This window comes from Podarcis filfolensis (genome assembly GCF_964270895.1).
Source record: "Podarcis filfolensis genome assembly, chromosome: 10".
Classification (NCBI taxonomy): domain Eukaryota; kingdom Metazoa; phylum Chordata; class Lepidosauria; order Squamata; family Lacertidae; genus Podarcis; species Podarcis filfolensis.
Window position 1 is genome coordinate 69,044,824 of NC_139612.1, and position 20,696 is coordinate 69,065,519.

Sequence of the window (20,696 nt, forward strand, 5' to 3'; positions counted from 1 at the left end):
TGTTTATATTTGGGCAACATTTCTGCTGTACTGTATTGGAAGGAGAAAAATAATCATTTCCTTAATAACAATTTTAAAAAAAATTATTTAACTAAAGCAATAACATTATAGCATATGTATCCATGTTTGTTAACTGATGTAGTTAAATGGTTTAAAAAACAAAGAACAAAACTTAGACTGAGTTTTAGCACACATGAAAAACTCAAATCCTTATTTCTTGATGAATAGCCTTTGGACGATAATGTAACTTGAATAGAAAACTATCTTTAGAAATATTTTTCCTCCAAAAGCATTTTATTTTAAAAATCTGATTTTATTTTTTTTTAAATCCAATTTAAATAAAAAAAATCTGATTTAAATAAAAAGTATCCTTTAAAAAAAATAATAATTGATTTTTATCCACCCTGGTCCGTGTGTCCTTCTGCAAGCAGGAACAAAAATCAAGGAAGTGATCAACATTTGCTGACCTCATTTCCTGCCCCTCCCCTAACCCAAACTCGCTGCTGTTGATTTTTCAGCCTGCAAAACAATACATTATTGCTTCCCTCCCCTTGGAAATAAACGTAACGATAGTTAATTATATTATTAAACGTGACCACAGGAAACACCAACTTTTTTTGCGAAATCCGAACTGCAGCGGAATAGAAGCGGCGCTGCGTGTGGCAGGCCAAAAAATGATCCCTTTTCACACCCTGATTTCTTTGCATGGAGGTCACACCACATGATATCTCATCAAGAATCTGGCACCCACACTTCCCATGCATGGTTTTATATCCCTCCATCAAGTCCCTTTTCCTAAGCCAAAAAGAGAGAGGCCTAAATTGGAATTTCCACATAGGAATTTGTATGCCAGTGTGAAGACACCTTAGAAGTTGTTTGAGTATTTTTGTTTTTTATTTTACAATCGAGTGGTATATAAATTTCATGGTTAAATAAAATAAGACCAGCGAAACAGCAATATAAAAGCATGTAAAAACTGTTAGAATTCCTGCTCCATGATTGCAGTCATGGGATTTTTGTCTATCACATGACGGTATATGTTTTGGCTCCACAGAGTGGGAAGTGATGGAGACAGGATGTTTGTGTTACTGTGTTCCGTGAAGTTGGACTATTATCCTTTGTTCTTTTTCTCTTTGCTGTCTGATGCTAGAGAGAGAGGGAGCCATGTTGCAGTGCTCCGTGTGTGTTTATATGTAAATAAAGTAGATTAGCCAAAATGCTGAGTTGTAGAGGTCTGTCATGCATGATGTACAAACTCTGTGGATCCCTAAGTGTGCCGGTGTCGCTTGGCATCGGTCGCTGTGATGTTCGGGCAGAAGAAAGCTTTTGAAACTCCCGAACGAAAGACCAGGAGGGAGGGAACATGCCAGTCGGGCATGTGTCTCTGCCAGGGTCCTACTCGAGTGTAGGCTGAACTCCTGACAGTGGTTATAAAGCAGAAATTCAGGACGTTCATACAGATGAAAACGGGATCTGATCTTATGGGTCATTATTTGGGTTTATAGTTGAGCTGGTGGAATTTCTCACTGAAACTTCAAGGAGAATAGGTTCTGCACTGCTGTAAATGCACTCCTGATGACAAACTAATTTTGGCTTCTCCTCTTCTCAATTCCTCTTCTCTTTCTCAATAAGGAGACCCTTCCCTGCCTGCCACCACAACAGAAGCTCCCAGAAGAGGTAGGACCAATTGCTTTGTTGTCTCTGCTCGTCACCACTGGGTGACAAACGTGTTTTTGGAGTAACACCAGTGTGGTGTAGTGGTTAAGAGCGGTAGTCTCGTAATCTGGGGAACCGAGTTTGCGTCTCCGCTCCTCCACATGCAGCTGCTGGGTGACCTTGGGCTAGTCCCACTTCTTTGAAGTCTCTCAGCCCCACTCACCCCACAGAGTGTTTGTTGTGGGGGAAGAAGGGAAAGGAGAGTGTCAGCCGCTTTGAGACTCCCTAGGGTAGTGATAAAGCAGGATATCAAATCCAAACTCTTCTTCTTCTTCTTAAAACAGATTTCAGGCCTGGGACACAAATTAGGCAAGTGCCCCCTCCCCACGAAAATAAAATTTAAGAAAATAAAAATGCCGACTAAATTCACAAGTAGCGGAAATGGGAAAGGAGGTATTTAAAAACAAAAGGCGACCCACAAGAAACCTGAGCTGCCGTTTGCTCCAAGCAAGCGCTAAAAAGTGGTTCTCTCCAGGGGGAAGCAGTGGGGCGAGAGGAATTGTGGAGAAGCCCTCATGTTAACACAGCTTCGTGGCCTGTCCCAGAAACATACATATGAAAGTTTACTTACCCCATGTTGTAGAGGCAGAGACTTCCACCCCAGAGACTCCGCAGGCTGCTGGTGTTAACACTTCGGTGGCCTCCGCCACGGCCCCATATGGCAGCGAGACCCCCTCGCCATCAGCTTTGATCGCCACACTGCTCAGGACTGCTAAACCGACTAGGCCTGGCAGGGCGACGGCAACCACCAGCGCCCCAGAGGTTGGCAGACACACTCCTGGCATGGTCAGCAAAAGCTCGGCAAAATGCGAAAGCACCACCGCGAAAGCCTCGCAGCCCGCGACAAGCAAGCGCCTCACAGCAGGAGACAGACCGACAGCTGTGCCGCCAGGGAGAGTCTCCGGGGTCACCCCAGAGCCAAGCGTCCCGGTGCCTCCGATCGAGAGACGGACAGGTTTGTCACCGGCAGCTGAAGTAGTTCATCTCATTGCTTTAGCCTCCACATTAACCATCCTTCCACGTCCTCCTTCGTTTCATGTTCTTCCCAAATTAATATCCTAATATTCTTGCGTTTATCCCATGTCTGTGTCTGCTGTCTCCTGGACTCTTCAGGTACTTCCAGACTACAGTGGTACCTTGGTTCTCAAACTTAACCCGGTCCAGAATTCCGTTCCAAAACCAAAGCGTTCCAAAACCAAGGCACGCTTTACAATTGAAAGTACAGTGGTACCTCTGGATGCGAACGGGATCCGTTCCGGAGCCCCGTTCGCATCCTGAAGCACACACAACCTGCGTCTGCGCGGGTGGTAATTCACCGCTTCTGCGCATGCGCGTGATGTCATTTTGAGTGTCTGCGCATGCGCGAGCGGCAAACGTTCCGTTACTTCCGGGTCACCGAAGGTACTGGAACCCAAGGTATGACTGTAATGCAAAATGGATTAATCCGTTCCAGACTTTTTAAAAACAACCCCTGAAACAGCAATTTAACATTTTTGCAGTCACACAATCAATCAATCGGTAGCTGAACTGGTTTCCACACAGTCACAAAAACAAATGAACTGAGAAAGCCTCAAAAACAAAAATGCAAAATAAATAGCAAAAACAAATGCACCAAACTTAATCCGTTCTGGAAGTCCGTTTGACTTCCGAAATGTTCAGAAACCAAGGCGCAGCTTCTGATTGGTGCAGGCGCCCCAGAAACAATAGCCAACAGCCGCATCGGACGTTCGGTTTCCGAAAAATGTTCAAAAACCGGAACACTTACTTCCGGGTTTTCGGCGTTTGGGAACCAAGGTACCACTGTATTGCTAGTTGGCAAATTCGGGTGACATAATTCTGGTCGATTGGGAGACCTTGTGCAACAAATGCATTGTTGTTGTTGTTTAGTCGTTTAGTCGTGTCCAACTCTTCGTGACCCCATGGACCAGAGCACGCCAGGCACTCCTGTCTTCCACTGCCTCCCGCAGTTTGGTCAGACTCATGTTTGCAGCTTCGAGAACACTGTCCCACCATCTCGTCCTCTGTCGTCCCCTTCTCCTTGTGCCCTCCATCTTTCCCAACATCAGGGTCTTTTCCAGGGAGTCTTCTCTTCTCATCAGGTGGCCAAAGTATTGGAGCCTCAGCTTCACGATCTGTCCTTCCAGGGAGCACTCAGGGCTGATTTCCTGAAGAATGGATACGTTTGATCTTCTTGCAGTCCATGGGACTCTCAAGAGTCTCCTCCAGCACCATAATTCAAAAGCATCAATTCTTCAGCGATCAACCTTCCTTATGGTCCAGCTCTCACTTCCATACATCACTACTGGGAAAACCATGGCTTTAACTATACAGACCTTTGTTGGCAAGGTGATGTCTCTGCTTTTTAAGATACTGTCTAAGTTTGCCATCGCCTTTCTCCCAAGGAGCAGGCGTCTTTTAATTTCATGACTGCTGTCACCATCTGCAGTAATCATGGAGCCCAAGAAAGTAAAATCTCTCACTACCTCCATTTCTTCCCCTTCTATTTGCCAGGAGGTGATGGGACCAGTGGCCATGAGCTTTGTTTTTTTGATGTTGAGCTTCAGACCATATTTTGCGCTCTCCTCTTTCACCCTCATTAAAAGGTTCTTTAATCCCCCCTCACTTTCTGCCATCAAGGTTGTGTCATCTGCATATCTGAGGTTGTTGATATTTCTTCCGGCGATCTTAATTCCAGCTTGGGATTCATCCAGCCCAGCCTTTCACATGATGAATTCTGCATATAAGTTAAATAAGCAGAGAGACAATATACAGCCTTGTCGTACTCCTTTCCCAATTTTGAACCAATCAGTTGTTCCATATCCAGTTCTAACTGTAGCTTCTTGTCCCACATAGAGATTTCTCAGGAGACAGATGAGGTGATTAGGCACTCCCATTTCTTTAAGAACTTGCCATAGTTTGCTGTGGTCGACACAGTCAAAGGCTTTTGCATAGTCAATGAAGCAGAAGTAGATGTCTTTCTGGAACTCTGTAGCTTTCTCCATTACCCCCCCCCCCAAATTTGGACTCTCCCTGCCCCAGGATAAGGAAAGTGATTGAGCTTGCTATGATGCAATCTCATCTAACCTCGCTGAAATCAGGGCGAATGCTCAGTAGTGGGTGGTCTGGAAGCATCCATAGCGTTCAGAGATCTTGCTCCCCCATCCACCAGCTCCCTTTAATGCTGAAGTCGCCGCTAGGGGTGGAAGGATTTTTCCATTTACTCAGCTTCTCATTTTTCCAATCTTAGATTCAGTTTCTCCGCATTTCTACAGCAATTCGCAATTTTTTTTAAAAAAAAAAATCCTCATGAAAATTCACCAGCGTTTTGGGTGTGAATTTCTCCCAGTAAACATATCCTTGTAAGCAGTTTCCTCTAATATAATTCACTTCTCAATAATATATTAATTTTACGCACATTTCCCCATAATACGTTCACGTTGGTAAAATGCAGAACTGCATTGCAAAATTCAGGAAAGTGCAAATTTTGATGGGCAGTTGTCTTTCAGTTCCTATATTGCTTCGGAAAGTGTGAATTTGGTCGATTTGCCTTTAAATGAGAACCGAATCCAATTTCTCTGAAAGGAGACCCCCAAGGCAGATCTACGCCATACCTCCATTTCTGCAATCCCCAGCATCCTTATCAGACTACAATTCCCAGGATTCTTTGGGTGAAATCACATGCTTTAAATGTGTGTGGGATGGACTCACTTCCTGCAAGGCGACAGGATTGGAATCCAAGAGTCACAGTGCAAGTTGGAAAATAAAAACGGGGTGAGATGACTTGCTTGAGCCCCTCACCACTTGCTATATCCTCAAGGAAGAGGTGACTGGCTGGCTGGAACCCTGAACAAGAGCACTTCTGTTGGGGACTGATGGCGGGCTGCAACATTTTGTTGCGGGACTTGAACAGTAGCTCCTTTGCATCCACGTTTTTGTAGCCACCTCTGAATTTCAAAATTCCCAGTACGTTTCTGAGCACAATTCAAGGTGTTGGTGCTGACCTTTAAAGCCCTAAATGGCCTCGGTCCAGTATATCTGAAGGAGCGTCTCCACCCCCATCGTTCAGCCCGGACACTGAGGTCCAGCTCTGAGGACCTTCTGGTGGTTCCCTCACCGCGAGAAGCCAAGTTGCAGGGAACCAGGAAGAGGGCCTTCTTGGTGGTGGCACCCGCCCTGTGGAACGTCCTCCCACCAGATGTCAAAGAGAACAACAACTACCAGACTTTTAGAAGACATCTGAAGGCAGCCCTGTTCAGGGAAGCTTTTAATGTTTAATAGGTTATTGTATTTTAATATTCTGCTGAGAGCTGCCCAGAGTGGCTGGGGAAACTCAGCCAGATGGGTGGGGTATAAATAATAAATTATTATTATTACTATTATTATATTAATTGCGGTTTAAAACCATAATTAAGTGTGGGGCAGGGGAGAAAGAAGTACGCACATACTGTATTCCCTGCAGATCTCTGCTCCCCTCATTGCCACAGACTGCTGAAAAACCTCCACAGAAGGAGAGCTATTCGTTCCCCTGCCAAACGGCCCTTACTGTCAGAAAGTGATTCCAGATGTTCAGATCTCCTTTTATTACAATTTGAACCCATTGATTCGGGTCCTACCCTCTGGTGCAGCAGAAAACAAGCCAGCTCCTTCTTCCAAGTGACGTCCCTTCAGATATTTGAAAATGGCTATCATAGCTCCTCTGAGTCTCCTCTTTTCCAGACCAGACCCAAACTCCCTCAGCCAAACTAAGGCCTAGTTTCCAGACCCTTGATCATCCTGATCACCCTCCAACTTGTTAATACACTTCTTAAATTGTGGCACCCAGAATTGGACACAGTAATATTTTTTATTATTATTATTATTATTATTATTATTATTATTATTATTATTATTCCCTCGCCCAACTGTATTCCAAATGTGGTCTGTCCAAGGCCAACTCCTTGAAAGATTCCATCAATGGTGTCTCCACAAAATTTTACACATCACTTGGGAAGACAGGCGAACTAATACCAGTGTTCTGGAAGAAGCAAAGATCACCAGTGCCAAAGCGATGATTCTTCAACATCAACTTTGTTGTGCGGATGCCTGATGATCATCTTCCAAAGCAACTGCTCTCTTCCGAACTTAAAAATGGAAAGCGTAATGCTGGTGGTCAACAAAAGAGGTTTAAAGACTGTCTCAAGGCAAATCTTTAAAAATGTAGTGTACACACCGACAACTGGGAAACACTGGCCTGCAAGCGCTCCAGTTGGAGAACAGGCTTCACCAAAGGTGTCATGGGCTTTGACGGCACTCGAACTCAGGACGCAAGGGAGAAATGTGCTAAGAGGAAGGCACGCTTGGCAAACCCTCACCGTGATCAACTCCTGCCCAGAAACTTATGTCCCCACTGTGGAAGGACATGTGGATCCAGAATTGGTCTCCACAGCCACTTACAGACTCATTGTTAAAACCGTGTTTATGGAAGACAATCTTACTCGGCTACGAGTGATCGCCAAAGGAGAAGAAGAAGACAGTGGTACTTCCCTTGATCGAGACACTATACTTCAGTTGAAACGGCCTAGAATAGCGTTTTTTGCTGCTGCATCACACTGTTGACTCATGTTCAGCTAAGACCTCTTGACTCTTTTCACACATACTTCTGGCAAGCCAGGTGTGTTGTCCCCCCAATATCCTATATTTGTGCATCTGGTTATTCCTGCCCCAGTACAGAACCTGACCTTTGTCCCTCAGTCCAGTATACCTGTAGGAGCATCTCCACCTCCATCGTTCTGCCTGGACACTGAGGTCCACCGCCGAGGGCCTTCTGGCGGTTCCCTCACTATGAAAAGCCAAGTTACAGGGAACCAGGCAGAGGGCCTTCTCAGTAGTGGCGCCCGCCCTGTGGAACGCGCTCCCACCAGATGTCAAAGAGAAAAACAACTACCAAACTTTTAGAAGACATCTGAAGGCAGCCCTGTTAAGGGAAGCTTTTAATGTTTAATAGGTTATTGTATTTTAGTGTTCTGTTGGGAGCCGCCCAGAGTGGCTGAGGAAACCCAGCCAGATGGGCGGAGTATAAATAATAAATAATTATAATTATAATTATTTCGGTCATTTGGGAAGTTCGTTAGGTGGGGGCTGGGAGAGAACCGTCCTTGGAACCGCGAAGGGTTTATACCCCTCAGTGCTGACAATCGTGAACTGCAAGGACCGATGGTTTGAGAGTATAAGGCCGCTGCTTCCTCTGTCCTTTCCAGAGAGCGTATAGGATATTTGCATTCTGTCTCCTTCTCAATAGCATGTCATGATTCAAGGTCTGCTTGCTAGCTTCCCTTTCCAGCATCTGATGATCACTTTGAGAACAGGTTGCTGCATTCGATGAGCTTCTGGCCTGATCCATAAGCTCTATCATGCACTTAAAATAAAAAATGGCGACATCAGCCCCACAGAGATGCACAACTCATAGCTGTCAACTTACAGATTTGAAAATAAGGGACCAGCAGCCTTGAAAATAAGGGATCAGCAGCCAAAATAAGGGATTTTCCCAGCACAGGTATGTTTAACTTCTGAGCCCCTCCGAGCGAAAGGCAGAAAGCCCAGCCAGCAGCCAAACAAAGCCTCAAGCAGTGGTTCCCACAGCACAGCAACCCGGCAAAGGGGATGCAGCAAGGGAAACCACCGTCACCTCTCCGCTGGGAAGCGCTGAGCAAAGGCAAGTCCCCAGGCAACGCGGCCAATTTGATCGGCACAAGGCATGCAAGCTCCACCCCCCCAGTCATTCTTAGACTCCTTATTGGGTGAACAACGCAGCCAAGCAACACAGTTGGAGCCTCCCTGGCCGGCAGGGAGGGAGGGAGGGAGGGAGAGGAGCTGCTTCCTCTGGAACCCGGGAAATTTAAGCGACATCATCAATCCGGGACAGCAGCGGGACACGGCGCTGGGATAAGGGAGTTTCCCGCCAAATAAGGGACAGTTGACAGCTATGGCACAGCTGTCTCCAGCAGTTGCCATGCAACCCTGCTAAGATTCCTGTAAGCAAAGCATTTTTGTGGGGCGGGAAGGGAGCGCACAATTATTTCAAACTCATTTAGCATTTTTGCCCCTCCCTTTTGAACCCGTTCCATCTCCAGGCCCGGGGGGGCGGCGGCGAGGAAACCCAGCAGAAGTCTGCAATATCTGCAGCTTGATCGTAAAAGGGTTCCTTCAAATGTCACTCCTGTTCATTCCAGTGGGATTTAATTCCCAGTAAGGCGGATTTCTTTGAGAGGGGAGTTTGGGGTGTTAGGCTGGGTCTGGGCTGAACCACTGCATACAGCAGGTGGGAGTTGTATGCAGGTGGGATTCTCTGGTAAAACAACCCCAACCCCACACAAAAGCCTTTGCATATGGAACATGCGCATATCTGAAGGAGCGTCTCCACCCCCATCGTTCAGCCCGGACACTGAGGTCCAGCTCCGAGGGCCTTCAGGCAGTTCCCTCATTGCGAGAAGTGAGGTTACAAGGAACCAGGCAGAGGGCCTTCTTGGTAGTGGCACCGGCCCTGTGGAACGCCCTCCCACCAGATGTCAAAGAAATAAACAACTACCAGACTTTTAGAAGACATCTGAAGGCAGCCCTCTTTAGGGAAGCTTTTAATGTTTGATGGACTACTGTATTTTAATACTTTGTTGGAAGCTGCCCAGAGTGGCTGGGGAAGCCCAGCAGATGGGCAGGGTATAAATAAATTATTATTATTATTATTATTATTATTATTATTATTATTATTATTAAATTATAGAACTGGAAGGAATTCCAAGAGTCATCTACCGTATTTTTTGCTTTATAAGACGCACCTTTTCCCTCCTAAAAAGTAAGGGGAAATGTGTGTGTGTGTGTTATGGAGCGAATGCAGGCTGCGCAGCGATCCCTCTTGCTGTTCTGGCTTCAGTGAAAGCAACGCAAAGCTTCTTCAGGGCAGAAGGACTTCAGGGCTTCTGGGATTCAGAATATTTTTTTCCTTGTTTTCCTCTTCCAAAAACTAGGTGCATCTTATGGTCTGGTGCGTCTTGTAGAGTGAAAAATACGGTAGTCGAACAACATGCAAGGCAGGAATCTCAGCTCAAGCATCCATGACAGATGGCCACCCAAACTTCTGCTTTAAAACCCCCAAGGCCAGAACCTCCCGAGGGAATCCATTCCCCTGTTGGACAGCTCTTACCACTAGGAAGTTCTTCCGGATGTTGAGTCAGAATCTCCTTCCTTACAATTTGAATCCATTTGTTTGGGTTCACCCTCTGGAGCAGCAGAGCACAAGCTTGCTCCATCTTCCAGTGTGAGAGCCAGTGTGGTGTAGTGGTTAGGAGCGGTAGATTCATAATCTGGTGAACCGGGTTCGCTTCCCCGCTCCTCCACATGCAGCTGCTGGGTGACCTTGGGCCAGTCACACTTCTCTGAAGTCTCTCAGCCCCACTCACCCCACAGAGTTTGTTGTGAGGGAGGAAGGAAAAGGAGAATGTTAGCCGCTTTGAGACTCCTTCGGGTAGTGATAAAGCGGGATATCAAATCCAAACTCTTCTTCTTCCATGGGACAGCCCTTGAAATATTTGAAGATGACTCTCCTATATCCTCTTATCCAGGCTAAACATACCCAGCTCCTTCAACCGTTCCTCATCAGGCTTAGTTTCCAGACCCTTGATCATCTTGGTTGCCCTCCTCTGCACACCTTTCAGCTTGTCAACATCCTTCTTAAATTGTGGCACCCAGAATTGGACACCGTATTCCAGGTGGGATCCTACCAAGGCAGAATATAGTGGGACTATGACTTCCCTTGATCCAGATACTAGACTTCTGTTGATCCAACCTAGAATAGCATTCGCTTTTTTTGCTGCTGCATCACACTGTGGGCTCACTGTGGTTTTGAGGATTTTATTTCCCACCTGAAATATACTCGGAGTCGAGAGTGGATTTCATGCTCTTTATTCAGCTCATAGTGGTGAAGAGGAATGGAAGTTCCCCCATAATGTCTGCCTTATATACATTATTTACACAATGGGCCCCACGTGATTGGCTAATTCCAGGATTCTCCTGTAGGCCAATCAGGTTGCGGATTCACTTCCACCTGGAGCTGGATTGGGTGGCTCCTGTGGACCAATCAGACTGCTGCATTCTGAATCCTATTGTTCTAGGACCAATCAGACTGCTGCATTCTGGACCCTATCGTTCTAGGACCAATCAGACTGCTGCATTCTGGATCCTATTGTTCTAGGACCAATCAGACTGCTGCATTCTGGATCCTATTGTTCTAGGACCAATCAGACTGCTGCATTCTGGACCCTATCGTTCTAGGACCAATCAGACTGCTGCATTCTGGATCCTATTGTTCTAGGACCAATCAGACTGCTGCATTTTGGATCCTATTCAACTCGGTACATAACACTACCTAAACTCAGACCTGTTTCCCAACCTTAAGGACTAGAAATTTAAAAAATATATATCAAACTGTTGCACCAGGATACCTACTTCTGTGTTCTGTCACAAATCTTTGCACTTGCTCAGAATTACAAAATACATTTAAGTGGGACTACAAGTATTTGCTAAAAGAAAGAACCAGGCATTTTTGCATGTAATGTTCTTTATTCTTCCTTTTTCAGGTTCCCTCCCCTTGAGGATCGGAGTATCTTGCCTAGGTGAGGAATAGTTTGGGGTTTGTGGATTGTTAGCAGTCATGTGACCATACAAGATGGATTTAAATTCTTAAATTAGAATTCTAGTCTTGTCTTCCTAGTTCAAACCAATAGAGGAGACGCAGGAACGCCCCCCCCCCTTACTCAAGGGGCTATAGGGTGGTCTCTTTTCTTATTTTTCTTATACATTTTGTGTTTTTTATATATATATTCCCTTCCCTTCCTTCCCTCCCCTTTTTATGAAGATTACCCGCTCTGGGATCCCACAGTGAATTCTTCCCTGGTCTCCTCGCTGGTCCAAATAGGACTAACTTAGCCAGCTAGCCCTGGTCATCATCTAATGTTTATTGAATGGATTTCCCCCCTTAATTGATTTTTGAATTCTGAATTTATTGTTATTCACGTTTTATACTGTATTTTATGCTGTTTTTTGTTGCATCAGTTAAGTGTTTTGAATTTGTTGTTAGCCGCCCTGAGCCCGGTTTTCTGAACCGGGAAGGACAGGGTATAAATAAAATTATATTATGATGATGATGATGATGATGTAGTGAACCGCCCTGAGATCTACGAGTATAGGGCAGTATGCAGATTAAATGAATAGATCAATAAATACTATTCTGTCCCACCCAGATGGGCAGAGTATAAATAAAAGAAATTATTATTATTAGTGCTTTTCCTGGGGGGACGCAGGGGTACACATACCCTTAAACATTTTGTGAATCTAACGGGAGAAGAAACTAAAAAAAAATAGTTTTATCTAGCACAGTGAATCATCAGTTCTGTTACTGCCCCTAATGGTGGCCTTTAAAATGGTGGTGTTCTTCAGTCAAAATGAGAGTACACCTAAACATTTTTTTTTAGAAAAAAAATCACTGTTTATGAACAACTTGGATTAAGAACGCTGCAAAACCCAGATGTCAGTGTTTTGGTTTGTGAACTTCGCCTTGGAAGCAGAACATGTTCCGCTTCCTGTTGAGTGTGTTCCATTTGTAAATTGAGTCCCCCACTCTACTATGGTCTACTATGGTTTAAGAACGCTTTGGTTTAAGAACGGACTTCCTGAACGGATTAAGTTAGTAAACCAAGGTAAAGGTAAAGGGACCCCTGAACATTAGGTCCAGTTGTGGATGACTCTGGGGTTGCGGCGCTCATCTTGCTCTATAGGCTGAGGGAGCCGGCATACAGCTGTACAGTCATGTGGCCAGCAGGACTAAGCCGCTTCTGGTGAACCAGAGCAGCGCACAGTAACGCCGTTTACCTTCCCGCCGGAGTGGTACCTATTTATCTACTTGCACTTTGACGTGCTTTCGAACTGCTAGGTTGTCAGGAGCAGGGACTGAGCAACGGGAGCTCATCCCGTCGCGGGGATTCGAACCGCCGACCTTCTGATTGGCAAGTCCTAGGCTCTGTGGTTTAACCCACAGTGCCACCCATGTCCCAAAAAACCAAGGTACCACTGTATTATTATCATGGTGAAGTCTGTCTTCCGTTCCATTGACTCGTTGGTCTCTGCCTTCTTCCACTCCATGCTTCCTTTGTCCCAAACCTATTGGTCAAATGCTTACTCGCCCCCCCCCCCCCGCCACTTTCTGCCCCTCAGAATTCCCCACAATGCCTGCGTTAGGCATTTCCCAGAGTGACCTTTCACTTCCTCCCTAAAAGCTGCCTTATTTGTGAGCATTCCATGGCTGATCTTTGATCATCTCCTGACAATTGGGACATCGTCGTTCCATCACATTGCATTAGCCGATAACTAGGGCCGGCTCAGAGACAAGCAAGCTGAGAAGAAGGCCAAGGCCACTGAGCCTAGGGCTTGCCAATCAGAAGGTCGGCGGTTCGAATCCCCGCGACGGGGTGAGCTCCTGTTGCTCGGCCCCTGCTCCTGCCCACCTAGCAGTTCGAAAGCACGTCAAAGCACAGGTAGATAAATAGGTACCACTCTGGTGGGAAGGTAAACGGTGTTTCCGTGCGCTGTTCTGGTTCACCAGAAGCGGTTTAGTCCTGCTGGCCACATGACCCGGAAGCTGTACGCTGGCTCCCTTGGCCAGTAAAGCGAGATGAGCGCCGCAACCCCAGAGTCGGCCACGACTGGACCTAATGGTCAGGGGTCCCTTTACCTAGGGCCTGCTCAGAGACAAGCAAGCTGGGAAGAAAGCCAAGGCCTTTAGGTTATCATATTGCTAACTCTTAACTTTTTCTTTCTTCTTTAGTTTTAGTGGTGCTCCTGGTAGGATGTCTTGCATTCTGGTGCCGTAGAAGATGGCGGTAAGTTCGTCGCGTGGCTCCTCCCCCTAGTGGTTGCAAGTGGAGGCAACCTTTGGCAAGGTCAAGTGGAGACATGGACATTTCATGGAATAATGGAATTGTAGAGTTGGAAAGGACCACAAGGGTCATTCAGTCTAACCCCCTGCAGTGCAGGAATCTTTTGCCCAATGTGGGATTCGAACTCGTAACCATGAGATTAAGAAACACACGCTCCACCGACTGAGCAATCCCTAGGCCTGGAACCCATGAGCAGTCCGATGCAGGAATTGCAAGCTGCCCAATGAAGTGCAAAGCAATTCGTAGGAGCTTAGGAAGCAGCCTTCTGCAGAGTCACACCATTGGCCCATCTAGTATTGCCCACACTGGCTGGCAGCAGCTCTCCAGGGCTTTAGGCAACATCTCCTAAGTGGAGATGCTGGGACCTAAACCTTCTGCATGCAACCTTCTGAGTGTTGTTTAGTCGTTTAGTCGTGTCCAACTCTTCGTGACCCCCTGGACCAGAGCACGCCAGGCCCTCCTGTCTTCCATTGCCTCCCGCAGTTTGGTCAGACTCATGCTGGTAGCTTCGAGAACACTGTCCCACCATCTCGTCCTCTGTCGTCCCCTTCTCCTTGTGCCCTCCATCTTTCCCAGCATCAGGGTCTCTTCCAGGGAGTCTTCTCTTCTCATGAGGTGGCCAAAGTCTTGGAGCCTCAGCTTCAGGATCTGTCCTTCCAGTGAGCACTCAGGGCTGATTTCTTTCAGAGTGGATAGGTTTGATCTTCTTGCAGTCCATGGGACTCTCAAGAGTCTCCTCCAGCACCAGAATTCAAAAGCATCCATTCTTCGGCGATCAGCCTTCTTTATGGTCCAGCTTTCACTGAGTAGCGCCTCTTAAACTCCTCCTTCACTCCCTCCAGGGAAATCTGTTTTGATTTTGACTTGATAGTTGCATTCCGCTTTTCTAACAACAGTGCTGAGCACAACGTATAGAATCCTAAAATCGTAGAGTTGGAAGGGACCCCGTGGGTCATCTACTCTAACCCCTCAATGCAGGAATCTCAGCTAAAGCATCCATGGCAGATTATGTCCCACTTAGACTACTGAAATGCGCTCTACGTGGGGCCACCTTTGAAGGTGACTCGGAAACTGCAATTAATCCAGAATGCGGCAGCTAGACTGGTGACTGGGAGTGGCCACCGAGACCACATAACACCGGTCCTGAAAGACCCACATTGGCTCCCAGTACGTTTCCGAGCACAATTCAAAGTGTTGGTGCTGACCTTGAAAGCCCTAAACGGCCTCGGTCCAGTATACCTGAAGGAGCATCTCCACCTCCATCGTTCTGCCCGGACACTGAGGTCCAGCTCTGAGGGCCTTCTGGCGGTTCCCTCACCGTGAGAAGCCAAGCTACAGGGAACCAGGCAGAGGGCCTTCTCGGTGGTGGCACCTGCCCTGTGGAACGCCCTCCCAGCAGATGTCAAGGCAATAAACAACTATTTTACTTTTAAAAGACAACTGCAGCCCTGTTTAGGGAAGTTTTTAATGTCTGATGCTGTATTGTTTTTAATATTCAGTGGAAGCCGCCCAGAGTGGCTGGGGAAACCCAGCCAGATGGGCGGTTAGAAATAATAATTTATTATTATTATTATTATTATTATTATTATTATTATTATTATTATTACTACTATTATTATTACCATCCAACCTCTGTTTAAAAACCCCCAAGGGAGCAGAGTCCACAACCTTCCGAGGGAATCTATTCTAATGTCACACAGCTCTTCTGTCAGAAAGCTCTTCCTGATGTTGAGTCGACATCTCCTTTCTTGTAGCTTGTATTGGCATCTAAGACGAGTGATTTCTTATCTGTAATAGATAGTGGAAGAAGTAGAGTGTGGAAATATGCATGGAGGAAAGGGAGTGAATTAGAAGCCAGTAGTACAGTGGTTAGGGACGCGGGTGGCCCTGTGGGTTAAACCACAGAGCCTAGGGCTTGCCGATCAGAAGGTTGGCGGTTCAAATCCCCGCGACGGGGTGAGCTCCCGTTTCTCGGTCCCTGCTCCTGCCAACCTAGCAGTTCAAAAGCACATCAAAGTGCAAGTAGATAAATAGGTACCACTCCGGCAGGAAGGTAAACGGCATTTCCATGCGCTGCTCTGGTTCACTAGAAGCGGTTTAGTCATGCTGGTCACATGACCCGGAAGCTGTACGCTGGCTCCCTTGGCCAATAAAGCGAGATGAGCGCCACAACCCCAGAGTCGGTCACGACTGGATCTAACGGTCAGGGTTCCTTTAGTACAGTGATTATCGAGTGTCGTATTGGGGCCTGGAAGACCAGGGTTCAAGTCTCCACTTAGCTACGGAGCACACTGCAACAAGCACCATCTTTCAGCCTAACTTGCCTCACGGAGTTGTTGTGCGGTTTGGTTGAGGAAGGTTCGAACCTTGTGTCGCATGTTGAACTCCTAGGAGAAAAAAGGATGAATGTAAATAAAATGAATAATAATAAATAAATAATAAATAATAATAATTTACTACTCATACCCTGCCAATCTGACTGAGTTTCTCCAGCCACTCTGGGCGGCTTCCAACAGGAGATTTGTTGTTTAGTCGTTTAGTCGTGTCCGACTCTTCGTGACCCCATGGACCAGAGCACACCAGGCTCTGGAGATTAAAAATAAATAAATACAGGAGATTAGAAATAAATAAATAGGCCTTTGGTTTTTGCCTTAGAAATACATGGGTTTTTTTAAAAGCAGTCTCTACCCCTTTGAGGCCTATGGCGGATTTCCTCAGAGGGTTGATTAATAATAATAATAATAATAATAATAATAATAATAACTACAACAACTTATTATTTATACCCCACCCATCTGGCTGGGTTTCCCCAGCCACTCTGGGTGGCTCCCAACAGAATATTAAAAACACAGTAAAACATCAAACATTGAAAACTTCCCTAAACAAGGCTGCCTTCAGATGTCTTCTAAAAGTCAGATAGTTGTTTCTTTCCTTGACACCTGATGGGAGAGCGTTCCACAGGGTGGGCGCCACCACCGAGAAGGCCCTCAGCCTGGATCCCTAATAGCCCCCAAGTTTTGCATCTGTCCTCATACCTGTTTTGTTCTCCCCCCCCCCCATTCTGCAGTTCTGTTCAGGGACAGGCGGATATTCCACTGGAAGAGCAAATCCCCATGGCTGCCGAGAGGTCAGAACCAGGAGACCAGGCGCCCCCGGCTGCCGGCAGCCCCGATGACCTGAGACCCACCGACGAAGGGGTCCGGATGTTGCCGCCTCACTGTTCTCCCTCCAGCGGCTGAGCCCAAAACCAAGCCGCCCTAAGAACTTGGAGAGGGGGAATCAGTCTTGGGAGACTGGCAGACTCACGGAGAAGCAAGTTTCAAAATCCCTGGTGCATGTAGTTGGACTAGGGATGGAGCCACTCCCTCGTTGCGAAGCGTTTCCTAGGAAGTCATCCCTAGGAATTCTGCTGCGGCTAGGTGCCGACATTTTATGTACCCAGGTTGCAAACAAAGTGGATGTGTCCGTACAAGGACTGCAACCTGTCCCGGTCTGTCTCCCAGAGCTTGCCAGAGGCAGAGAGAGAGAGAAAAGGAAAACTAAGAAGTTGGAAAAACTGGAGAACAATGTCCCCCGATGATCAGAAGATTCAAAGGAGGCTGAGGAGGAGCTGAAGATGGATGGAAGTTTCACCTGGATCCCACTGGGGGTCTGAGAAAGAAAGGTGAGCTGAAATATAACACTTTTCCGTGTTTTATTTGGCTGCTGTTAGAGGTGGTGGAAGAGGGACGTGGGTGGCGCTGTGGGTTAAACCACAGAGCCTAGGACTTGCCGATCAGAAGCTCGGCGGTTCGAATCCCTGCGATGGGGTGAGCTCCCGTTGCTCAGTTCCTTCTCCTGCCAACCTAGCAGTTCAAAAGCACGTCAAAGTGCAAGTAGATAAATAGGTATCGCTCCGGCTGGAAGGTAAACGGCGTTTCCATGCGCTGCTCTGGTTCACCAGAAGCGGCTTAGTCATGCTGGCCACATGACCTGGAAGCTGCACGCCGGCTCCCTCAGCCAATAAAGCGAGATGAGCGCCGCAACCCCAGAGTCGGTCACGACGGGACCTAATGGTCAAGGGTCCCTTTACCTTTACCTTTTAACAAGTGTCTGGGTTTAACCTTTCAGATCCTGGGAGAGTAAAATATTTTCCTACGGATTGCTGGTCGTTGCCACCTGTTTTGTATTCATTCATGGAATGGCCTCCCGGCATCAGATGTCAAGGAAATAAACAACTACAGTGGTACCTCTGGTTACAGACGCTTTAGGTTACAGACTCTGCTAACCCAGAAATAGTACCTCAGGTTAAGAACTTTGCTTCAGGATGAGAACAGAAACCACGTGGCTTCAGTGGGAGGCCCCATTAGCTAAAGTGGTGCCTCAGGTTAAGAACAGTTTCAGCTTAAGAACGGACCTCTGGAACGAATTAAGTTCATAACCAGAGGTACCACTGTATCTGACTTTTAGAAGACATCTGAAGGCAGCCCTGTTTAGGGAAGTTTTTAATGTTTGATGTTTTGTTGCTTGATGATGATGATGATTTATTCTGTTGGGAGCTACCCAGAGTGGCTGGAGAAACCCAGCCAGATGAGTGGGGTATAAATAATAATAATGTTGTTATTATTATTAATTATTATTATTATTATTATTATTATTATTATTATTATTATTATTATTATTAGTGTTCTTAATGGTGTACACCGCCCTGGTGGAATAATAATGTTGTTGTTTAGTCGTTTAGTCGTGTCTGACTCTTTGTGACCCCCTGGACCAGAGCACACCAGGCACTCCTGTCTTCCACTGCCTCCCGCAGTTTGGTCAAACTCATGCTGGTAGCTTCAAGAACACTGTCCCACCATCTCGTCCTCTGTCATCCCCTTCTCCTTGTGCCCTCCATCTTTCCCAACATCAGGGTCTTTTCCAGGGAGTCTTCTCTTCTCATGAGGTGGCCAAAGTCTTGGAGCCTCAGCTTCAGGATCTGTCCTTCCAGTGAGCACTCAGGGCTAATTTCCTTCAGAATGGAGAGGTTTGATCTTCTTGCAGTCCATGGGACTCTCAAGAGTCTCCTCCAGCACCAGAATTCAAAAGCATCCATTCTTCGGCGATCAGCCTTCTTTATGGTCCAGCTCTCACTTCCATGCATCACTACTGGGAAAACCATAGCTTTAACTAAGAATGGAGAGGTTTGATCTTAATAATAACAATAACAGTAAAAACAACAATAATAATTCCTTTAAAGCCTTCTAAGCTGGTGGCCAGGCACTCCTGCTGCCATCGTGCCAGTGTCCCAAATAATAGGAGGCCTGGACTTTGTGTGTTTTGAGAAGACACACACATACCCTCAGCCAAGGCCCTTGGGAAATGCACATCTGCACATCTGTTCAATGTTCCGCCATCCATCATGTTGCGTAATTTTTCTAATATTTATATATATAAAGGGCTTTTGGAGTGCTGCCTTTGGGGTGTTGCCTAAGTTTTCACCACTTAACAAGTAAATAATCTGGAGGTTCCAGATGTTCACCCATGAGATTGTGTCAGCTCTTCAGCTCGGGCAAAATGGAAAGTTTAAGATGTAGACAGGCATCTGTCTAGGCTCAGGGTGAGGCCTCCTTAGAGGAGAGCTGTAGTATTTGTAGGAATGGATTTAGACACAAGGAGAACCTACTGTGGTGCAGGGTAAAGCCTAAGTATGTCCAGGTAAAGGTAAAGGGACCCCTGACCGTTAGGTCCAGTCGTGATCGACTCTGGGGTTGCGGCGCTCATCTCGCTTTATTGGCCGAGGGAGCCGGCGTACAGCTTCCGGGTCATGTGGCCAGCAGCAGTGCACGGAAACGCCATTTACCTTCCCGCTGGAGCGGTAGCTATTTATCTACTTGCACTTTGACGTGCTTTCAAACTGCTAGGTTGGCAGGAGCAGGGACTGAGCAACGGGAGCTCACTCCGTCGCAGGGATTCGAACCGCCGACCTTCTGATCGGCAAGTCCTAGGCTCTGTGGTTTAACCCACAGTGCCACCCGCGTCCCTACAGTATGTCCAGAGTTAGGGCTAAATCAGGATTTGGAGAAACAGGTTGGTGTGCAATTGTGGATACAGTGGAGAATACTCTAAAAGTTTGAGGGAATCTTCGTATGAGTTAATACTTCACCGTCCCTTTTTGGCTGCGTTGTCGCTTTGTATTTTTGCCCTTCCCTGATGTGACACTTTTATGGTTTAGATTTTATTGTTTGTTTACTTTATTTTTGCTACGGTTGCACCTTTTTTCGGTTAACGGATCAGCTTAAAGGAAACAGAAAGGCAGGAAAAATGGCGGCGGATTTCCTTGTGGCTTGCCTTGACAACCTCCGTTCCCTCTTTCAGGTGGGATGAGCGTGCCAGAGATGTCGAGGGAGAAAGGAAGATTTCTCAGCAGGAAGAAAACATTTGACAGCCCTGGGAAGACATGGCTGGGCTCAGATTTGAAGCTGGAGAGGCAATGGACGAAGTCGAGGCAGCTGCGACGTCTTGGGTCATTCCGGCTAAGGCTGCAATTGACATTGATGCCCCATTCATTCTAAGGGGGCAGATTTTAAAGGGAATAGACGGGTCCGTAGAGGATGATGCTATCAGTGACTACTAGTCATGGCTGGTTATACGCTTACCTCAAGGATCGGGGCAGCTCACCTCCGAATACCAAAGCATTTGGGGTTCAGATATGGAGAGAGCACTGTTGTGCTCGCGTCCTGTTGTTTATGGGCTCCCGATAGGTGTCTAGTTTTTAATAGGGTGCTAATTTAGGTAGGTCATTCTTCTGGTCCCGTGGGGTTCTTTTCATGTTCTTTGTAAGGGTCAAGAAAGCCCAAAGACCCAATGGGCACATACCCAAGTGAGCCCTTTGCTTCGGGGGGTGCATGCAAGAAAGGGGGTCTTGAGGCCTTGCAGGGGGTGGTACTAGATGATCTTTGGGGGTACCCCTTCCAGTGTTACAGTTCTAAAACAGCCCCCCCTCCCATGCATCTAACACTTAGCCAGGAAACCTCATACTCTCAATAAAACAAG

At 46.7% G+C, this 20,696-nt stretch overlaps 1 protein-coding gene across 1 annotated transcript in view; it reads left to right on the top strand.

The window, feature by feature from the left end:
- Positions 1–20,145, top strand: part of IL15RA (interleukin 15 receptor subunit alpha) — a 38,427-nt gene extending 18,282 nt beyond the window's left edge. The window contains exons 3-8 of the mRNA XM_083573111.1: positions 1,633–1,677; positions 2,300–2,671; positions 11,325–11,360; positions 13,568–13,622; positions 16,747–17,343; positions 20,019–20,145. Of these exons, the coding sequence (XP_083429237.1) occupies positions 1,633–1,677; positions 2,300–2,671; positions 11,325–11,360; positions 13,568–13,622; positions 16,747–16,918 (680 nt within the window). The 3' untranslated portion in view covers positions 16,919–17,343; positions 20,019–20,145. The remainder of the gene's footprint in view (positions 1–1,632; positions 1,678–2,299; positions 2,672–11,324; positions 11,361–13,567; positions 13,623–16,746; positions 17,344–20,018) is intronic.
- Positions 20,146–20,696: the final 551 nt, after the last annotated feature.